The sequence below is a fragment of the Xyrauchen texanus genome, chromosome 40 (genome assembly GCF_025860055.1).
Source record: "Xyrauchen texanus isolate HMW12.3.18 chromosome 40, RBS_HiC_50CHRs, whole genome shotgun sequence".
NCBI lineage: Eukaryota > Metazoa > Chordata > Actinopteri > Cypriniformes > Catostomidae > Xyrauchen > Xyrauchen texanus.
In genome coordinates this window covers 4049845-4065529 of record NC_068315.1, presented here as the reverse complement: position 1 = coordinate 4065529, position 15685 = coordinate 4049845, and the positions used below count along the sequence as shown (strand labels likewise).

Here is a 15685-nt window from a genome sequence, read left to right as displayed (position 1 = left end):
CGGTTAAGTGCTTTTGGAAAAGATGTGTTTTTAGCAGTTCTTTGAAGATAGAGAGTGAGTTAGCTTCCCGGATTGAGTTGGGAAGGTCATTCCACCACTGTGGTATGATGAAACTGAAAGTCCGGGAAAGTGTTTTGGTGCCTCTTTGTTTTGGTACGACAAGGCGACGTTCCTTAGCCGACCGCAGGCTTCTGGTGGGGACGTAGCTCTGCATAAATGTTTTTAAGTATGCTGGAGCAGACCCAGTGACTGTTTTGTATGCCAGCATCAGGGCCTTGAATTTAATACGTGCATGAACCGGCAGCCAGTGGAGAGAGACAAAAAGTGGTGTAACATGTGCTCTCTTAGGTTCATTAAAGACCAGACGTGCTGCTGCATTCTGGATCATTTGGAGAGGTCTAGTTGCACTTGTAGGAAGGCCTGCAATGAGAGCGTTACAGTAGTCCAGTCTAGTTATGACAAGGGACTGAACGAGCAGTTGTGTGGCATGTACAGAGAGGAAGGGTCTTATCTTCCTGATATTGTAGAGTGTAATTCTACATGATCTTGCAGTTTTGAATTGTGGTCTGTGAAATTTAGCTCATCATCAATGGTTACCCCTAGATTTCTGACCGTTTTGGAATGCGAAACTGTAGTTGGACCCAGCTGCACGGTGATGTTGTGTTCAACAGCCGGGTTGGCTGGAAAGACAAGGAGTGCGGTCTTGGCAGGGTTGAGTTGAAGGTGGTGTTCCTTCATCCAGGCTGAGATGTCTGCAATTATGAATGTGGCATTTCATTTTCTGAGAACTAAAATACAGTTGAAACATCCATGCCAAACACTGAAAAGCTTACATATCTGTGTTTTTTTGGTGTGTAAGTTCTTTTTGTGTACTTCTTTGGCCTCTTAATAATATCCTAGATAGTCGTTTCTATGGATATTGTGTGCAAGCTGTTTTTTTTCCTAGGATTTACTAAAACCTAAGCTTATCTAAAACTTTAACACTTTTATTATGCTGCATTGCAAGCACTTTCCTTTACAATGCAATCTAATTTTTTTGTTATCGTTTCATAGAGAAATATTGAGGTTGCATGGATGTGATTTAAAAAAATCTGCAATATTATAGAAAGGAAAAATGAAGCATGGGACTAGTGCCGACCATCTGTCTACACTATGAATAACTGTATACGAGTGGAGTGAATGCTCCGTTTCAAAGAAATTTCAATATCATTGGGTCAGTTCTGTGGTATTGGAAGGCACTGTCGATCTCGCTGATGTGATGGGAGTAGCAAAATGAAATGTCAGAATTAGTTTGTCATGGTTGGCATGAGGTTGAATCAAATTACCTCACAGACTATTGCTGAATCCATGAATACTTTATCTGGTATGCATGAGGCCTAAAATGTGCATACATTTTTATCTATAAGGTAGAGACTGTATATCCAGTGCAGAACGTCTTTGATTAATGACTAAAAATTAAAATGTATGTACAAACAGGGTACTTTCAAATTATACTTGCAGATCTCGTCTCTGTCATTCTTAGCAGCCTGGCTCAATTTGGTCTCACTGGGGGTGATTATTGGATTCCCCAGTCACCTTGTAAGAATACCACAAAGAGGCAGCTGGGTTGTGTCTTTGTGTGTGTTGTGTGTGTTTGAGTGAATTAAAGCATGCTAGATTCTTTTCTTTTCTCTCTAGGTGTGTAGTGTGGACAGGAGATGACAGGGTCTTTTTCTTCAACCCCACAACGCATCTGTCAGTATGGGAGAAACCAGTGGATCTGAAAGACCGCGGAGACCTCAACAGAATTATTGAAGATCCGCCACACAAACGGAAAAAAGACTCTTCAGGTGAGAGTCTCTGTTGTGATTCTCTGATGTCTTTGGGGGCTCTTTTTGCTTTGATGCTTGGAGCTCATCTTATACACCTATTCCTTAAATGGATAAAATATCCAAATATAAAAATTGTCATCATGTACTCAACCTGATCTTGTTCTTAACCCTTCTTAACCCTTACAACATATTTCTTTGGTTCTTTATTTCTTTACTTCAGTAAATGATAACAGATTAGTTTGAAAGTGGGGAGTTCCACTAAACTAGGATTGGACACATTTTTCCGATTCGGTGACAAGTGGCATCAGACATTTTGGCTCCAGTGCATTTACCTTCCCATTTGGCGTGACCGGAAGAGTGTTGCATCAACAGCATGGGAGACTGGGTTTGGATAGTGCATTGAAACCAGGAAGTCATCGCTTTCACATAAGTGATGAGCATGATTTGAAGGTTGAACATACATTTTTACTCCACTGATGGTTAGGTTTAGGTTTGGGGTTTGGGTTGGGGGGCACAGTTTATAAAATATTCATGTATTGTCTGAATTACAGCCTGTACAGCTGAAAACTCACTTCATAACTCACTTTTGGCTCCCCTCGTAGACATTATACCCGGAAAATGGAGCTCACACGTGCCCATATGACCATCATCATTTACCGCTTTGGCCACAGGGGGCAGTGTTTTACATTTCACAGAGCATGGACAGATTATAGCTAAAGTCAGCATACTGTTTCAGTGTTGCCAACTTAGTGACTTTATCTCTGAATTCAGACAATTTCTTAGACAGCTCTGTACATTGTGCTTTATTCAAACACGTAATAAACTTTACATTTTGCTACATTTGTATACACACTTCTGCTTCTAACTTTCTCTGAGTGATTGATAGATTTACATTTACATTTATTCATTTGGCAGACGCTTTTATCCAAGTTGACTTACAGAGCCCTTTTTACCGGGACAATCCCCCCGGAGCAACCTGGAGTTAAGTACCTTGCTCAAGGACACAATGGTGATGGCTGTGGATATCGAACCGACAACCTTCTGCTTAACAGTTTAGTGCTTTAGACCATTACACTACACGTACACTGTACGGTAAGCACAGAGAAGCAATCACATGTAAAGGGCGGACACTATGCAAAATGCAAATGAGACGCGGTGATGTCACTAATATGTTAATTAGTGTATGACGTCATCTAGCTACATTTAGCGACTTTTCAAGCTGGCTTTAGCTACTTTCCATTGAAACTAGTTGGCAACACTGTACGGTTTACAATTTCACATTGGCTCATGTGTTGTTTAGCACTGCAGCAGAGACTGCTCACGCTCTTGCATGAACCTTTGAGTCCTTTTTGAATCTTAAAAACAGACGTTTTTGAGGGGAAAAGCGGGGCTTGGAGTAAAAAAGAAGCTGCTCAAGCTGGTCATGAGACCGCTAAATACTGCAGTGTGTTCTGTAAGCTATTTATAAAAGGTAAACATTTGATTAGTCAGCTAGTAGTATGAGTGATTGTCAAGCCTTACTGTAGACTCAAGAAATAAAGTTCAGATTTATTCACTTGGCACCCTGTTCACGTTATGGTATTCAGGGTCACATTCGGTGTAAAGGTGATGAAATTGACCTGAAAGTTTAATCCTTACAGTGCGATAATGATGCTCAAGCTAAAGTTTAATACACTCTTGAACTACAGAGCTGTCGTTCTCATGGATTAACAAAAAGCTCTAATCCAATGAGGCGGTTCAGCAAATATTGAATTAGTCTGGATATTGTCTGGTAGTTATTAAATGGTTGGCTTGAATTCCCACAAGGCTTTTCATCTTTATTGATTTAGTTTTATAGTCGTTTCATGGAGATTATCTATTGATGACCTTAATCTTTTTGACATCTTCAATTTAAAAATGAACATTCGAGTAAATTAGCTCTTTTTTTTGCAACCTGACATGCTTGATATGGGCTTACTGATAGACAGAAGCTGAAACAGCTGGAGTTGGATCTAAAACTAACAAGACTATACCATTTTGTTGCATATTTTGAATTTAAATGAATAAGTTTGTCTTGTCAGAATTTGTTTTACCTGTTGTAAATTCATACAATTTATTCATCATCCGTAGGGCAAAACAATGGTTGGATATTTTTGTGTTTTTACAATTATTAAAAACGGTCTTTGAACAAGCTATAGTAGGCTTTTTAATTCCGGGTTACCATTGTGACAACTTTCCATATGTATATGTTTAAAGATTAATTTGTTATAAAAAACTCTAAATTTTTCCTTTGCCATTATGGTGGAAATGTTCCAAAGTTGGGTTTTTTTTTTGGTCATGATTTAACGTGTTCCCACAAGGAAACTGAAATTGAAGTGTGACAACTAACCCCGGTCTCCTCTACATACAAATCTCATTTGTATGAATTGATTGGAAGCTTTCTCGTTCCATCAACAGACGATGGCTCAAATTCTCCCTATGCTGATGATGAAGATGAGGAGGAAGATCGTAATACAAAGACCAAACGGAATAAGTAAGTGATGCTGAGACATGTATAAAGATGACAACAAATTATTTCAGAAAGAGGCAAGAGTCCCCTTTAATTGATAAGAGAGACCCAGACAGATGTGTTACCAGTGCTGAGTAGTAACAGCGTCTCACTCAACATTTGACCACTGGATATACACAAAACAATATTTTACTTTTAAAGAGACGCATGGCAAAAAACATTACAGTGCAATGTAAACTCTGCCTTCCAGAAGTTAATATCCTGTCCACTTCTATGGAGTTGTGCTTGCATGTTTTCTTAACTTTACATTGCACATCTAACCAACTCCTGATGAACACATTTAAATTGTTGTTTGAATTATCCTGTGTCATATCACCACGTGTCACTGTCAAATCTTGTCAAAATGCCCAAATACATGTAATCTCACATTCACAATCTAATCAACACATAAATGCCGAACTGATTGCAGTAGTGAGTTACATTTATTTTGTACTCGGCATCAAAAATGTACTTTAGTGTGCTTTTATGATATCTTTTCAGACTGTTTTTTTGACACTGTTACCTCAAATGGATGGTGTTTGTATTGCCAACATTGCTGGAGCAAGACCACATTTGTTAAACAAGCACTGGAAAACCTGTCCATTATTCTATGAACTCTCCCATAAGAAATGCATGTTTTTCTTTTCAAAATGTAGCTTGAACATTTGGGGGTGGGGGGTCATGAAATACAAAAAACACATTTTAACTGATTAGTTAAATCCCCCGGAATCTACTCCCCTGTGTATGTTGATGCATTTTCTTATCAGTTAAAATGAGTTTTTTGTATTTCATGACCAATATTGAGTGAAAAAAATCATATACATTCTCATGTTTTGATTCATTAATTAAGTTCTTACATTATTATAATGTGTTGTTATTATTAGGACATATCAAACCACTGGATGGCATGATTGACCAATCAGAATAGAGTATTTCAGAGAGCTGTGCAATATGACTAGTTAATTGCATGACCAAAATCAAAGCATAATCTGAAAATACTGTATATGTATAAAGAATACACCTTTCCCTTTTGTATCCTCAACTTGTGGACCTTATCTCTTGAGATTTTACCACAAAGAAATTCGAACTGTTGTATTTTTTTCTCAATAAAGACTGAGGCACCCTGAGTGTGAACTGAGTGAAGGAAAAAATGGAGCATCTCAGATGGTTTTACCCCTCGAGCTCCGGATCACACACTTCAGAGACATGCTTTTAGAAAGAGGGGTAAGAACTTCGCCAAGTCCGTGAGATTAATGAAACTTCAAGATTTTGGAGGGCTAAAAGGATAGTTCATCCAAAAATGAAAAGTGTGTCATCGTTACCTTGATGTAGTTCCAAACCTACATGACTTACTTTTTTCCATGGAACACAAAAGGATGTGAATGATGACTGAGGCTAACATTTTTCATAGCATTTGTGTTCCATGGAAGAAAGAAAGTCGTTGGGGTTAATTGATGACACAATTAAAATGGTTGGTCAAACAAACCTGTATAAAGAAAATGAATCCTGTTTTAAGAAATTATTTTATAACCATATTCGCATGACTATTAATGAACATTCTTAGTACTGTAATGCATATATATATATATATATATATATATATATATATATATATATATATATATATATATATATATATACACATAGTATATATATACACACAGTATATATATATAATTATGATCATTTTAATTAAGTATTTATACAGTACATCATGGTTGTATTTTTGCTGCCTTTAATTTGTGCTGATTTAAATGAACAAATAATAATAATTGTATTTCTGTTTTTACTGTAGTACAGTTCAGAGAACCCCTATTGAAAATAATGACAAATATTCTACATTTTATAATAATAAAAAAAAAACTTTCCAGATATATGGTAATGAGAACTAGTGGGGGAAATGTGCCACTGCTGATCGCCAGATCTGTATATATTGCAAAGCAGAGCATCTTTGTACTCAGATGTGTCATTGACCCTCCTTTTTTATATTTTTATCATATTGTTCACTTTATTGTAAATAAACTACAGAAAAAAACGTAATTCTCCTCACATACATTTGTTTTGTTTCCTCACAGTGGCATTCCACATTGATAACCCCATTAGGGGGTGGGCCATTATCACCCTAGGTGAGGAGTACATCAATATTCATGACCATTGACACTCCCTCACATACAGCCTTTCTAAAACAAAAGGTGCCATACAAAAGGAAAATCAATGTGAATGAATGGACAGGATGATTTTCACAACATGTTGTAACAAAGACTCAAAAGTCTTGTGAAAAACAAGTATAGTATGTGTTTTATGGCCCTGTATCAAGTGTTGTTCTTCTTATATATATTTTTTACTAACAAAGTTTAAACTCGACTTTCTCAAAATACAAATGTGAAAATACACGTTCCTCACATATTATTGTAACACAATTTGTGCTGAATACAGTGTAATGAGACTTTTGCTGTTAATATGGTGTCAATAGCTGAAATAAGCACACATGTCAGGGCATGTGAAGATTTCTTCAGGATCCCAAAAATGCCTCAAACACCAGAGGGTTAACTATTGACTCAGACTAGCTATGTGTTGACTTATTTAATTACTGACCTCAGATAGTAATGTGTGCCAGCCAGATGTGGCTATGGCTAAGTCGTACCACCTGAGCAAATAGCAGTTTCAGGGAAAAAAGAAAAACGTCTGCAGCATGATACAGTGAAACTGTCATGTCTGAAAAACGAATCAATTTAAATGTTTCACAAAGCGAGAGACATGAGTTGATTGGCTACTTGATTACATACCAAAGGACCAATCAGCTACCACCATGCTAGATGATTCGCTTAACATGTCACACGAGAGCAAGCTGATTGCTAACAGATAACCAGCTCAAAGACTTATGGGGGCTTTTTCCACATAGAGTTTCATGCCTGAACTTCATTTGTCATTTGTCTTGAACAGGTATCCGCATTCTCCACCTGGGAGAAAGAATTGCACAAAATTGTATTTGATCCACGTTACCTTCTGCTGAGTCCAGACGAACGGAAACAGGTATGGCACAAGTTTTCACTTCCTGTCACATCAGCCTTCATAAACATAAAGCATTAATAAAACTTCTAACATGATTAAAGTTATATTATTTCTGCGCCAATAGCATCATCATACAAAATACAAACAGATATAAAATTCAGATTTTCCCCCTTTTGTCCACAGATTTTTGATCAGTTTGTCAAAGCAAGAATGAACGAAGAGTACAAAGAAAAAAAGTGCAAACTCCAGCACGCAAAAGAAGAATACAGAAAACTGCTAGAGGAGTCAAAAATCACATCCAGGTGAGTTTGCATGCAGTTTGAAATTTAGATAAGTAAGGTCTGTCTGTCTATTTTTACTTTTTTGGTGAAACATTAAAAGCACAAATTGAGACATTTTGCTTAGCTTAAATGTTTTACAAGCAAAAACCACATTGCAACATTCTAAAACCATGTATAACATATTAGCAACCACATAGCAACTAGAGTTGTCAACTTTATACCAGCCAAATATGGGGATTTATTTTTAAGGGGGCTCGTGCTCGAAACGATGCACAATGGTTAGAGGTCCACCTAGACCTTGTTTGCATAAAAAAACGATTACAAATCAGCAAGAAACCATGTTCAGTAGCTGAATGGCCCCTGACAAATATATATATATATATATATATATATATATATATATATAAATATTCAAATATTGCCTTGGTCTTTCTTTACTGTTACCGGATGGCCCAGACACAGAGACTACAAGAGTGCAAATTGAATGAAATCACAGATGCAGTTTATTGTGCTACTCCAATCCCAATCAATAATTACCAGAAGGAAAGGACTTTTAATTATAAAGAAGGCCAAAATTCTACCAATCTTCACTTTTCAAAAACACTACTTTTTAGCAAAATAACGAAGTTGCAATTAACAAAGAAAGACAATATTTTCTGTAAAGCATTTTCTTCCCCATAATTAAGCTCAATACTTTTCCGTTTTTTACGCTCAACAAACTGGCTTTCCGTTTAAAATTGGGGTCATCAGTTTGCAGACAGTAAGGGATGGTTCACCCAAAAATGAAAATTCTCAAATGATTTACTCACCCTCATGATATCCCAGGTGTGTATGAATTTCTTTCTTCTGCAGAACACAAATGAAGACTTTTAGAAGAATATTTAATCTCTGTTGGTCCATACAATGCAAGTTAATGGGTGCAAAAATGGTAAAAACTCCAAAATCCACATAAATGGGGCATAAACGTAATCCATATGACTCCAGTGGATAAATCTATGTGTTCAGACACGATATGATAGGTGTGGGGGAGAAACAGATACATATTTTATAAAAATGTTTTCTTAAATTCTCCTTCCTGCCCAGTAGGGGACGATATGCATGAAGAATGTGCATAACAAAAACAAAAGGAGAAAGTGAAAGTGAAAGTGAAAGAAAAAACTTAAATATTTATGTTTCTCACCCAAACCTATCATGTAGCTTCAGAAGACATGGATTTAACCACTAGAGTCGTCTGAAGTAGTTTTATGTTGCCATTATTTGGATTTTGGAGCGTAAAATGACACCCACTCATTATATTGTATGGACCAACATATCTGAGAAATTCTTCTAAAAATCTTTGTTTGTGTTCAGCAGAAGCAAGAAAGTCATAAACATCTGGGATGGCATGAGGGTGAGTAAATGATGAAATAATTCCTTTAAGTGAAAGATCGTTTCAGATTTTTTTCCCTCTTGGTTTGTGAAACATTCTTTTCTTTTGGTGTGAGACACTAAAATAAGGAACAAACGGCGTCCCGTATGGAAATCATTCGGAAGGCAATTTTGTTCCCTTAAATACAGGGCAACTTCATATTATATGGGGAGGTTGCCAACCCTAGCAACACAACCACATAGCAACACTCTAAAAACCATTCAGAACACCTTAGCAACCACATTGCCACACTATAAAAACCACTCAGAACACTCTAGAAACCACACAACATCACATTAAAAACCCACTCAGACTACCTTAGCAACCACATAGCAACACTTTAAAAACTGCTCAGAACACTCTAGCAACCACACAACATCACATTAAAAAACATTCAGAAAACCTTAGCAACCACATAGCCACACTCTAAAAACCACTCAGGACACCTTAGCAACCTCAGCTTTGTTCATACTGCAGGAAAATTTTTATTTTTCCTCAAAACCGATTGTTTTCAGTGATTGTTCAAACTGCAAGATATATGTGGCCAGATCAGATTTTGTTCTGTTTAGACTACAGTCGCTTTTGCTATCACGTCCACATTAGTTGTCATGGTAATGCAGCAAACTTGTGTATATTCACCATGCATGAGCTTTTAGTGGTGGTCAACTGATATGGGTTTTTTAATGGCCGATGGCGATATCCAGAGAGCAGGTTGGCTGATACAATGCCGATAAATCACATAATTTAATATAGTAAATAACAAACATAAAATTGCTAAAAAAAAATAAATAAATACAATTATTTAACACTATATTTACTCAATTTCACACAATTTTTTTTTTAAATAATCTAAAAATAATATTGTATTTTAAATAGTAAATAGCATTTTCTTCTGGGTTCTGTTTAGTCATCGAATTTTTGTAATTTATTTGAACATGCAGAAATTAATATATTAGGAAGAAGGAAATAACACATCCTTTAAAGTTCCGGGAGAGCTTGCGAGAACCAGGCCCTCCATTGGACCGACAAGGCCGGGCAGAGTGAGCCCTCCCGGCTTGAACCGTCGTGGTGGGGCTAAAACAGTTGAAAAACCTGCTCTACCAACCGAGCCATAGCCGCCCAATCAATATTTTACCACTGATTATGCTTTTCATGAGAGCAGTATCCAAATATGATCATTCCTTCTTCACAGACAATGGCTCAAAAATAGGAGAGATGGCATATGCAATGTTTGTTGCTGCTAGTTTTGTTGCTGGCCTTCCACAATGACCAGCTGACAAGTTCCCAAAACCCCTCTAAGACCATCAAAACTAGGGATGGGCAATTTGGCTATATTGTCTACTCGAGAACTCAGACTAATTACTGGTCGAGTACTTGAGGGGCAATGACATATACATAACTGTTTATATAATAACATGTCTGTCAAACGTATAAGGCTACTGCATTGTGTCTTGTTGTTCCAGTGTATCCTCTATTCTTTATTATAGAATGTTTCAAAATGTAGAAAAGATTGCTTAATCAAAATATAATGTATAATATTTTGTCATTATGTGAGGATTCACTGCCCAACCCAATGAAAGATTGCGCACAACGTGCATATGTCTGTTCTTCCTTTAGGTCTCTATAGTAATCCTAGTAAGTGTGCACTAGTTTTTATTTTAGTGACTGTCTGAACTGTCTATTTTCAAATCGCAGATGGCTTAACAGGAGACGCCATAACCATCTCGTTTTTAATATGCACGTTAAATTGAGGTTCAGTGATTCTGTTGCATTTAGCTGCACTCTGTCTAGCTGTTTGGAACACTTGCACCTGGTGTGTGTGTTAGCTTCTGTGGGGACAGCCGTGATGCTACATATCATTGTTGCTGTGATAATACATGAAGCATTTAATTCATCTCAGAGAGTTGGAATTGAAACTTCTCAACTAAAGAAAGTGCAACGGAATGACACTTTATATCAGACTTCTAACTTGGAAACTCATGCGAAAATCTTCAACTCCCATTTGTCGAGATGCAGATGTGTGTTACATCACTCAAACATGTCGGCACCCAGGGCAGGGAGGTTTAGAGTCAGTGACAAACATTCACTTTTATTAAATAATATCCATTAACTAGTCAAAGTTCTTACATTAAATTATAATAAAACATGTTTAGGAAACGTTTTGTAGAGACAGGTGTTCAAAGCATAGTTAGTTACACTCTCTTCTGATTATAGTAACGATAGAATTGCAGTCGTATATCAGTTTGGTTGCTATGAGACCATCATCTCTGACAATCAATGTACCCCTCAAAATCACAACGTAATCATTCTCAAAATTAAAAATACGCTCCCTCTTTGACACGTTTGTGTTTAGTTGTCAGGTAATTGTCACTGTATTTCTAATTAAGTGAAAAGTCGCATCATGCTCGATCACGATCGATCATTGCTGCCATGTACGAGAACACGAGTACTCATGTCCATCCCTATTCAAAAAACCTAAACCATGCCTAACCAGATACACTTTAGGCTAGTTTAAGCTGTTTTTCAGCAGGGTAATAACCCCAAGGAACTCATGTTTTTTTCTGTTCTCCTTCATAGGTCAACATTTCAAGAGTTTTCTGATAAGTACGGAAAAGATCCACGATTCAAACAAGTTCCGAAGAGGAAAGACCAGGAGCTGTTTTTTACCCAGTTCATCAGCACGTTGAAAAAACGTGACAAAGAAAACAGAATGCGGCTAAGAAAGATGAGATGAGAGTTTGTGGACAGGAAAATTAACTCTACAGAGTACTATGAATGGATTTCCTAAGACTGTTCATTACATGGTCAGAAACAGTGTATACAGTGATACCATCTGTCCATATGTCTGGCCAACCGACAAAGGATGAAACCAACAGCAGTGTTGATTGCTTTTCAACGACTGATTTGCAAACCAGCTCAATCTGGTTCAGTCGAATGGGTGTATTAAGGGGTAAGTGGTTTGCTAATGAACTCTTTGTATCTGAGTATGTTTCATATTGAAGCTCCTTATCTCCAGTTTGAGTTTAACAAGGTGTCTGAATCGCAACGCTGAACATGAATACAGAGTTGGACTGAACAGAAGTCCGCAAAACTACGTAAAGCCATTTATATATAAAATTGTCAAATAAATGTTGATTTGCCTGGCGCTGTGACCTAAAAGTGACTGTAGAAGTAAAAACATTTTGTCTAATGAGTATGTTCAAGTAAGACTGATTCTCCACTGCATCTGTGAGAATGAAGAAGTGGTGTTGTGTATTGATAGATTTTTTTATGTTGTCAAAATGTTTGCTGTAATTAAATTTATGATATTGTAGAATTAAAGTGATAAATTTGACACTGCTTCAAAAGGTTGTACATGAATTTCCAGTAAAAGACACAGCGAGTGGATTCTATTTACTGCATCAAAAACTGGGAAATTTAATCGAAAGAGTATTGTTTAGATGTTGGTTCATGCATTCAATTCATGTAGCTTTTTGTAATTAATCGGTTTATTTAACTTATTCCTGATGAAATGCAATTCCATGGTCTTTTCAGTCAGTTCAAGCAATACACAAAAATGACATATTGTTACCATGTAACAAATACTTTGTTCTGTTCAATCCCAATTTCCATTCCCTTTCTGTATGTAATTTTTACCGTAATACCCCAATCAGAGCTTTAAAACTACAAAAAATGTGTTGATTTTTATTATGATCTTTTTTTGTATTGATTTGTTTGATATCCCTCCCAAATCTAAGCAACTGCCCTATGATAAAACCCTCCATAAACATCCACCTTTAATAAACAAGTGAATTATGTTCTTGTTGCTTGAGTTGAGTAGTTTATGATCTCTTCCAGCAATATGTACATTTGAGCCATTTACCAAACACTGGGAATGTGGTTATTGTCATTGAGGCCCAGCACTCGTTTAGAGTGTGAAAGCACAGGAGTGTGTTCTCATTACTGGTGATGCTGTGTTCCCTTTGTGCCTCACACAGGCTGATTGAACCATGTCACTGGTGAGGAAAAGTCAACAGCCATTCTCCATCAGTGTCACTTCAATTAAACACAGCTATAAATAAGCACGGGGACAGCAGACAGTTTGCTGGCAAACTGTTTTATGGGGGAGTAAACTCCATTATGCCTCCACAGGACATCCATACTCTCTGGCCTCATTCCAAGTGTGCGCCTACTCCTATCTATTATTGAAACTACAGGTGACTCGGGCTTTGAAGTACACAGTAAAAATATGTTGAGAAAGCCAGGCCCAGTGTGAAGGGCCTGGCTTTCAGCCTGTACTGAGCATAAGGGCATCAGTGTGGATGGTTGAGACAATCTGTAAACAAAATTTTTTTTTCGGCACTCTATGTGGAACACATACTACAATGTACAATGTACAGCCTTTTGTTGGGTGGACTACCCCGAAAGGTTTGAAACTGTGGTAAAATCAAAATTCAATTCAATTGTTTGTTTGAGCATTCTGACATTTGATCAACCAATGGCATGAGTTGAGGCAGAACTATCAGTTTGTCCAACCACTGATAAACTTAAGCATATTTACTTAATTGGTGAGTAGCACTGTAGCGGCCGCCCTCCTCGAGTGAAGACCAAACTCGGATAAAGACGAGCAAGTGCACTGAGCAAGAACACAGACAAGGCTCACAACGCTAAGTTTTTCTTTCATCTTACACTTTTTGTACTTCACTATCTGTAAAATATGCTTTCAGTATATTTCAGTTTTTTAATTCTAGGTGAAAATCCACACACACAGCATCGTTGACAACACAACACACAGTGCCTAAGGCTGCTTGGTACTGCCTTACCGCAGTCTCTTTCTCTCAGTTGGACTGTGGAACTGCTTTCAATAAAGCTGACTTCATCCCTGCCTTGAAAATTCAGTCAAAACTCAATATTTCTGCTTCCGACCGAGACATGGGTTGGCAAAGACAAAACTGTGACCCACTAAACCCTCTCAACCGACTTTTCTTTCATCCAAACCGTTTGCTTGGCAGGCCGTGGAGGAACTGGTTTGCTCATTTTCAACACCTGGAAATTCACTCCACACTCATCTCTATGCAATAACACATTGTGATGGGTCTCAGGTCAGTTTCAGGGAAAATAAGGAAGTGGGAACCAGTTTACACACTTTAATGTTGTTTATTGCTGCTTTTCAGCATACACACAAACAGAATAAACGTAATCACTCAAACTTCAACATAAAGAACACTATCTCTCCTAAACACTGAAAGTGTCAACGTAGGGCTCTGGTACCTCTCTCTCTTCATCGGTAGCTCTGGCTGCTTTTTATCTCTCTCCAGCTCTCACTGCAACACAAAACAGCTGTTAGAGATCATTTCCCCCAGGTGTCAATCCTTACCGCTTTCCTCACCTGGTCTTGCTTTCCACAGAATATCACTCGACCACGCCCCAATCTCCACACTCACCTTTTGAATATCATACTATTACTATGACTAAGCCTACTAAAATTAACTTTGTGATTATTTATCGCAATTCTGGTCAATGAGGCAACTTCATCAAAGAACTAGGCATGCTGATGTCCTCTGTTCCTGAGGATTGCACTCTGCTGGTGGTCTTTGGGAACTTCAACATCCACCTAGACCAGTGGTTCCCTACCCTGTTCCTGGAGGTCCCCCCAACACTGTACATTTTTTATATCCCTTTTCTGACACACCAAATTCAGGTCTTGGAGTCTCCACTAATGAGCTGATGAGTTGAATCAGGTGTGCTTGATTAGGGAGATATCCAAAATGTGTAGTGTTGGTAGGCCTCCAGGAACAGGGTTCGGGACCACTGACCTAAACCGAAAGTGGTTGACTTCTTAGCTCTTTGCCCTAATTTGACCTTACAGTAATGTACATTCTGCAACACACAAACCAGGAAAACAACTAGACCTCGTCCTCACCTGTAATTGTATCACTAGTAATCTTCTTGTTAGTCCTCTACATACTGTATCTCTGACCACTTCTTCCAGTTCTCTGTTATTCTCCCTCCTTCCCTACCACTCACTCTCTGGTCTCCTTACGCCATAACCCTCCATCCAGATTCCCTCCAACTGTTTTTACTTACTCTTTTCTCCTCTATCCTCCCCCATCACCTTCCACTACTTTTCTGACAACTTTGCCAGTTCTTTCACTGACAAGCGGCAACCATCAGCAGCCAGTTCTCTACACCACACACCAACACCCCATCCTCTGTCTGCCCCCCCACACTTCTTTTGGAGGCTGATGTCTCCAAAGTTCTTATTTCAAACCTGTCATCTTGACCCTGTTTGTTATCATCTTCTGCAAGCTAGCTCTCCACCAATCTTGGCTGCACTCACACATCCCTTAAAACTGGAACCTACCCCACCGCATTTAAGTAGGCTCAGTTAACACCACTGCTCAATAAAACACATGACCCTACAGTATTCGATTACTACAGACCGCTCTCTCCTACCTTTCCTGGCTACATTTATTAAGAAGGTTGTGTTAAACCAGCTGTCTTCTTTTCTTTAATGGAAAAACCTACTTGACAGTCACCATTCCGGTTTAAAAAAAGACATTGGGGAGAACGGGGTAATGTGAGATTAGGCTAATTGAGCATCAGAACAAGTTTTGAAAAGTGCGTTCGATTCAACGTCCTGCTAGGAAAACTGCAAAGGAATGCA

General features: G+C 37.9%; 1 protein-coding gene across 1 annotated transcript in view; it reads left to right on the top strand.

Annotated features, from left to right (window-relative positions):
- The window catches only part of LOC127633749 (transcription elongation regulator 1-like protein), a 93166-nt gene extending 81184 nt beyond the window's left edge, over positions 1 to 11982 (top strand). The window contains exons 9-14 of the mRNA XM_052113028.1: positions 1678 to 1829; positions 4248 to 4323; positions 5451 to 5562; positions 7282 to 7371; positions 7534 to 7652; positions 11617 to 11982. Coding sequence (XP_051968988.1) covers positions 1678 to 1829; positions 4248 to 4323; positions 5451 to 5562; positions 7282 to 7371; positions 7534 to 7652; positions 11617 to 11773 — 706 coding nt within the window. The 3' untranslated portion in view covers positions 11774 to 11982. The remainder of the gene's footprint in view (positions 1 to 1677; positions 1830 to 4247; positions 4324 to 5450; positions 5563 to 7281; positions 7372 to 7533; positions 7653 to 11616) is intronic.
- The last annotated feature ends 3703 nt before the right edge of the window (positions 11983 to 15685 follow it).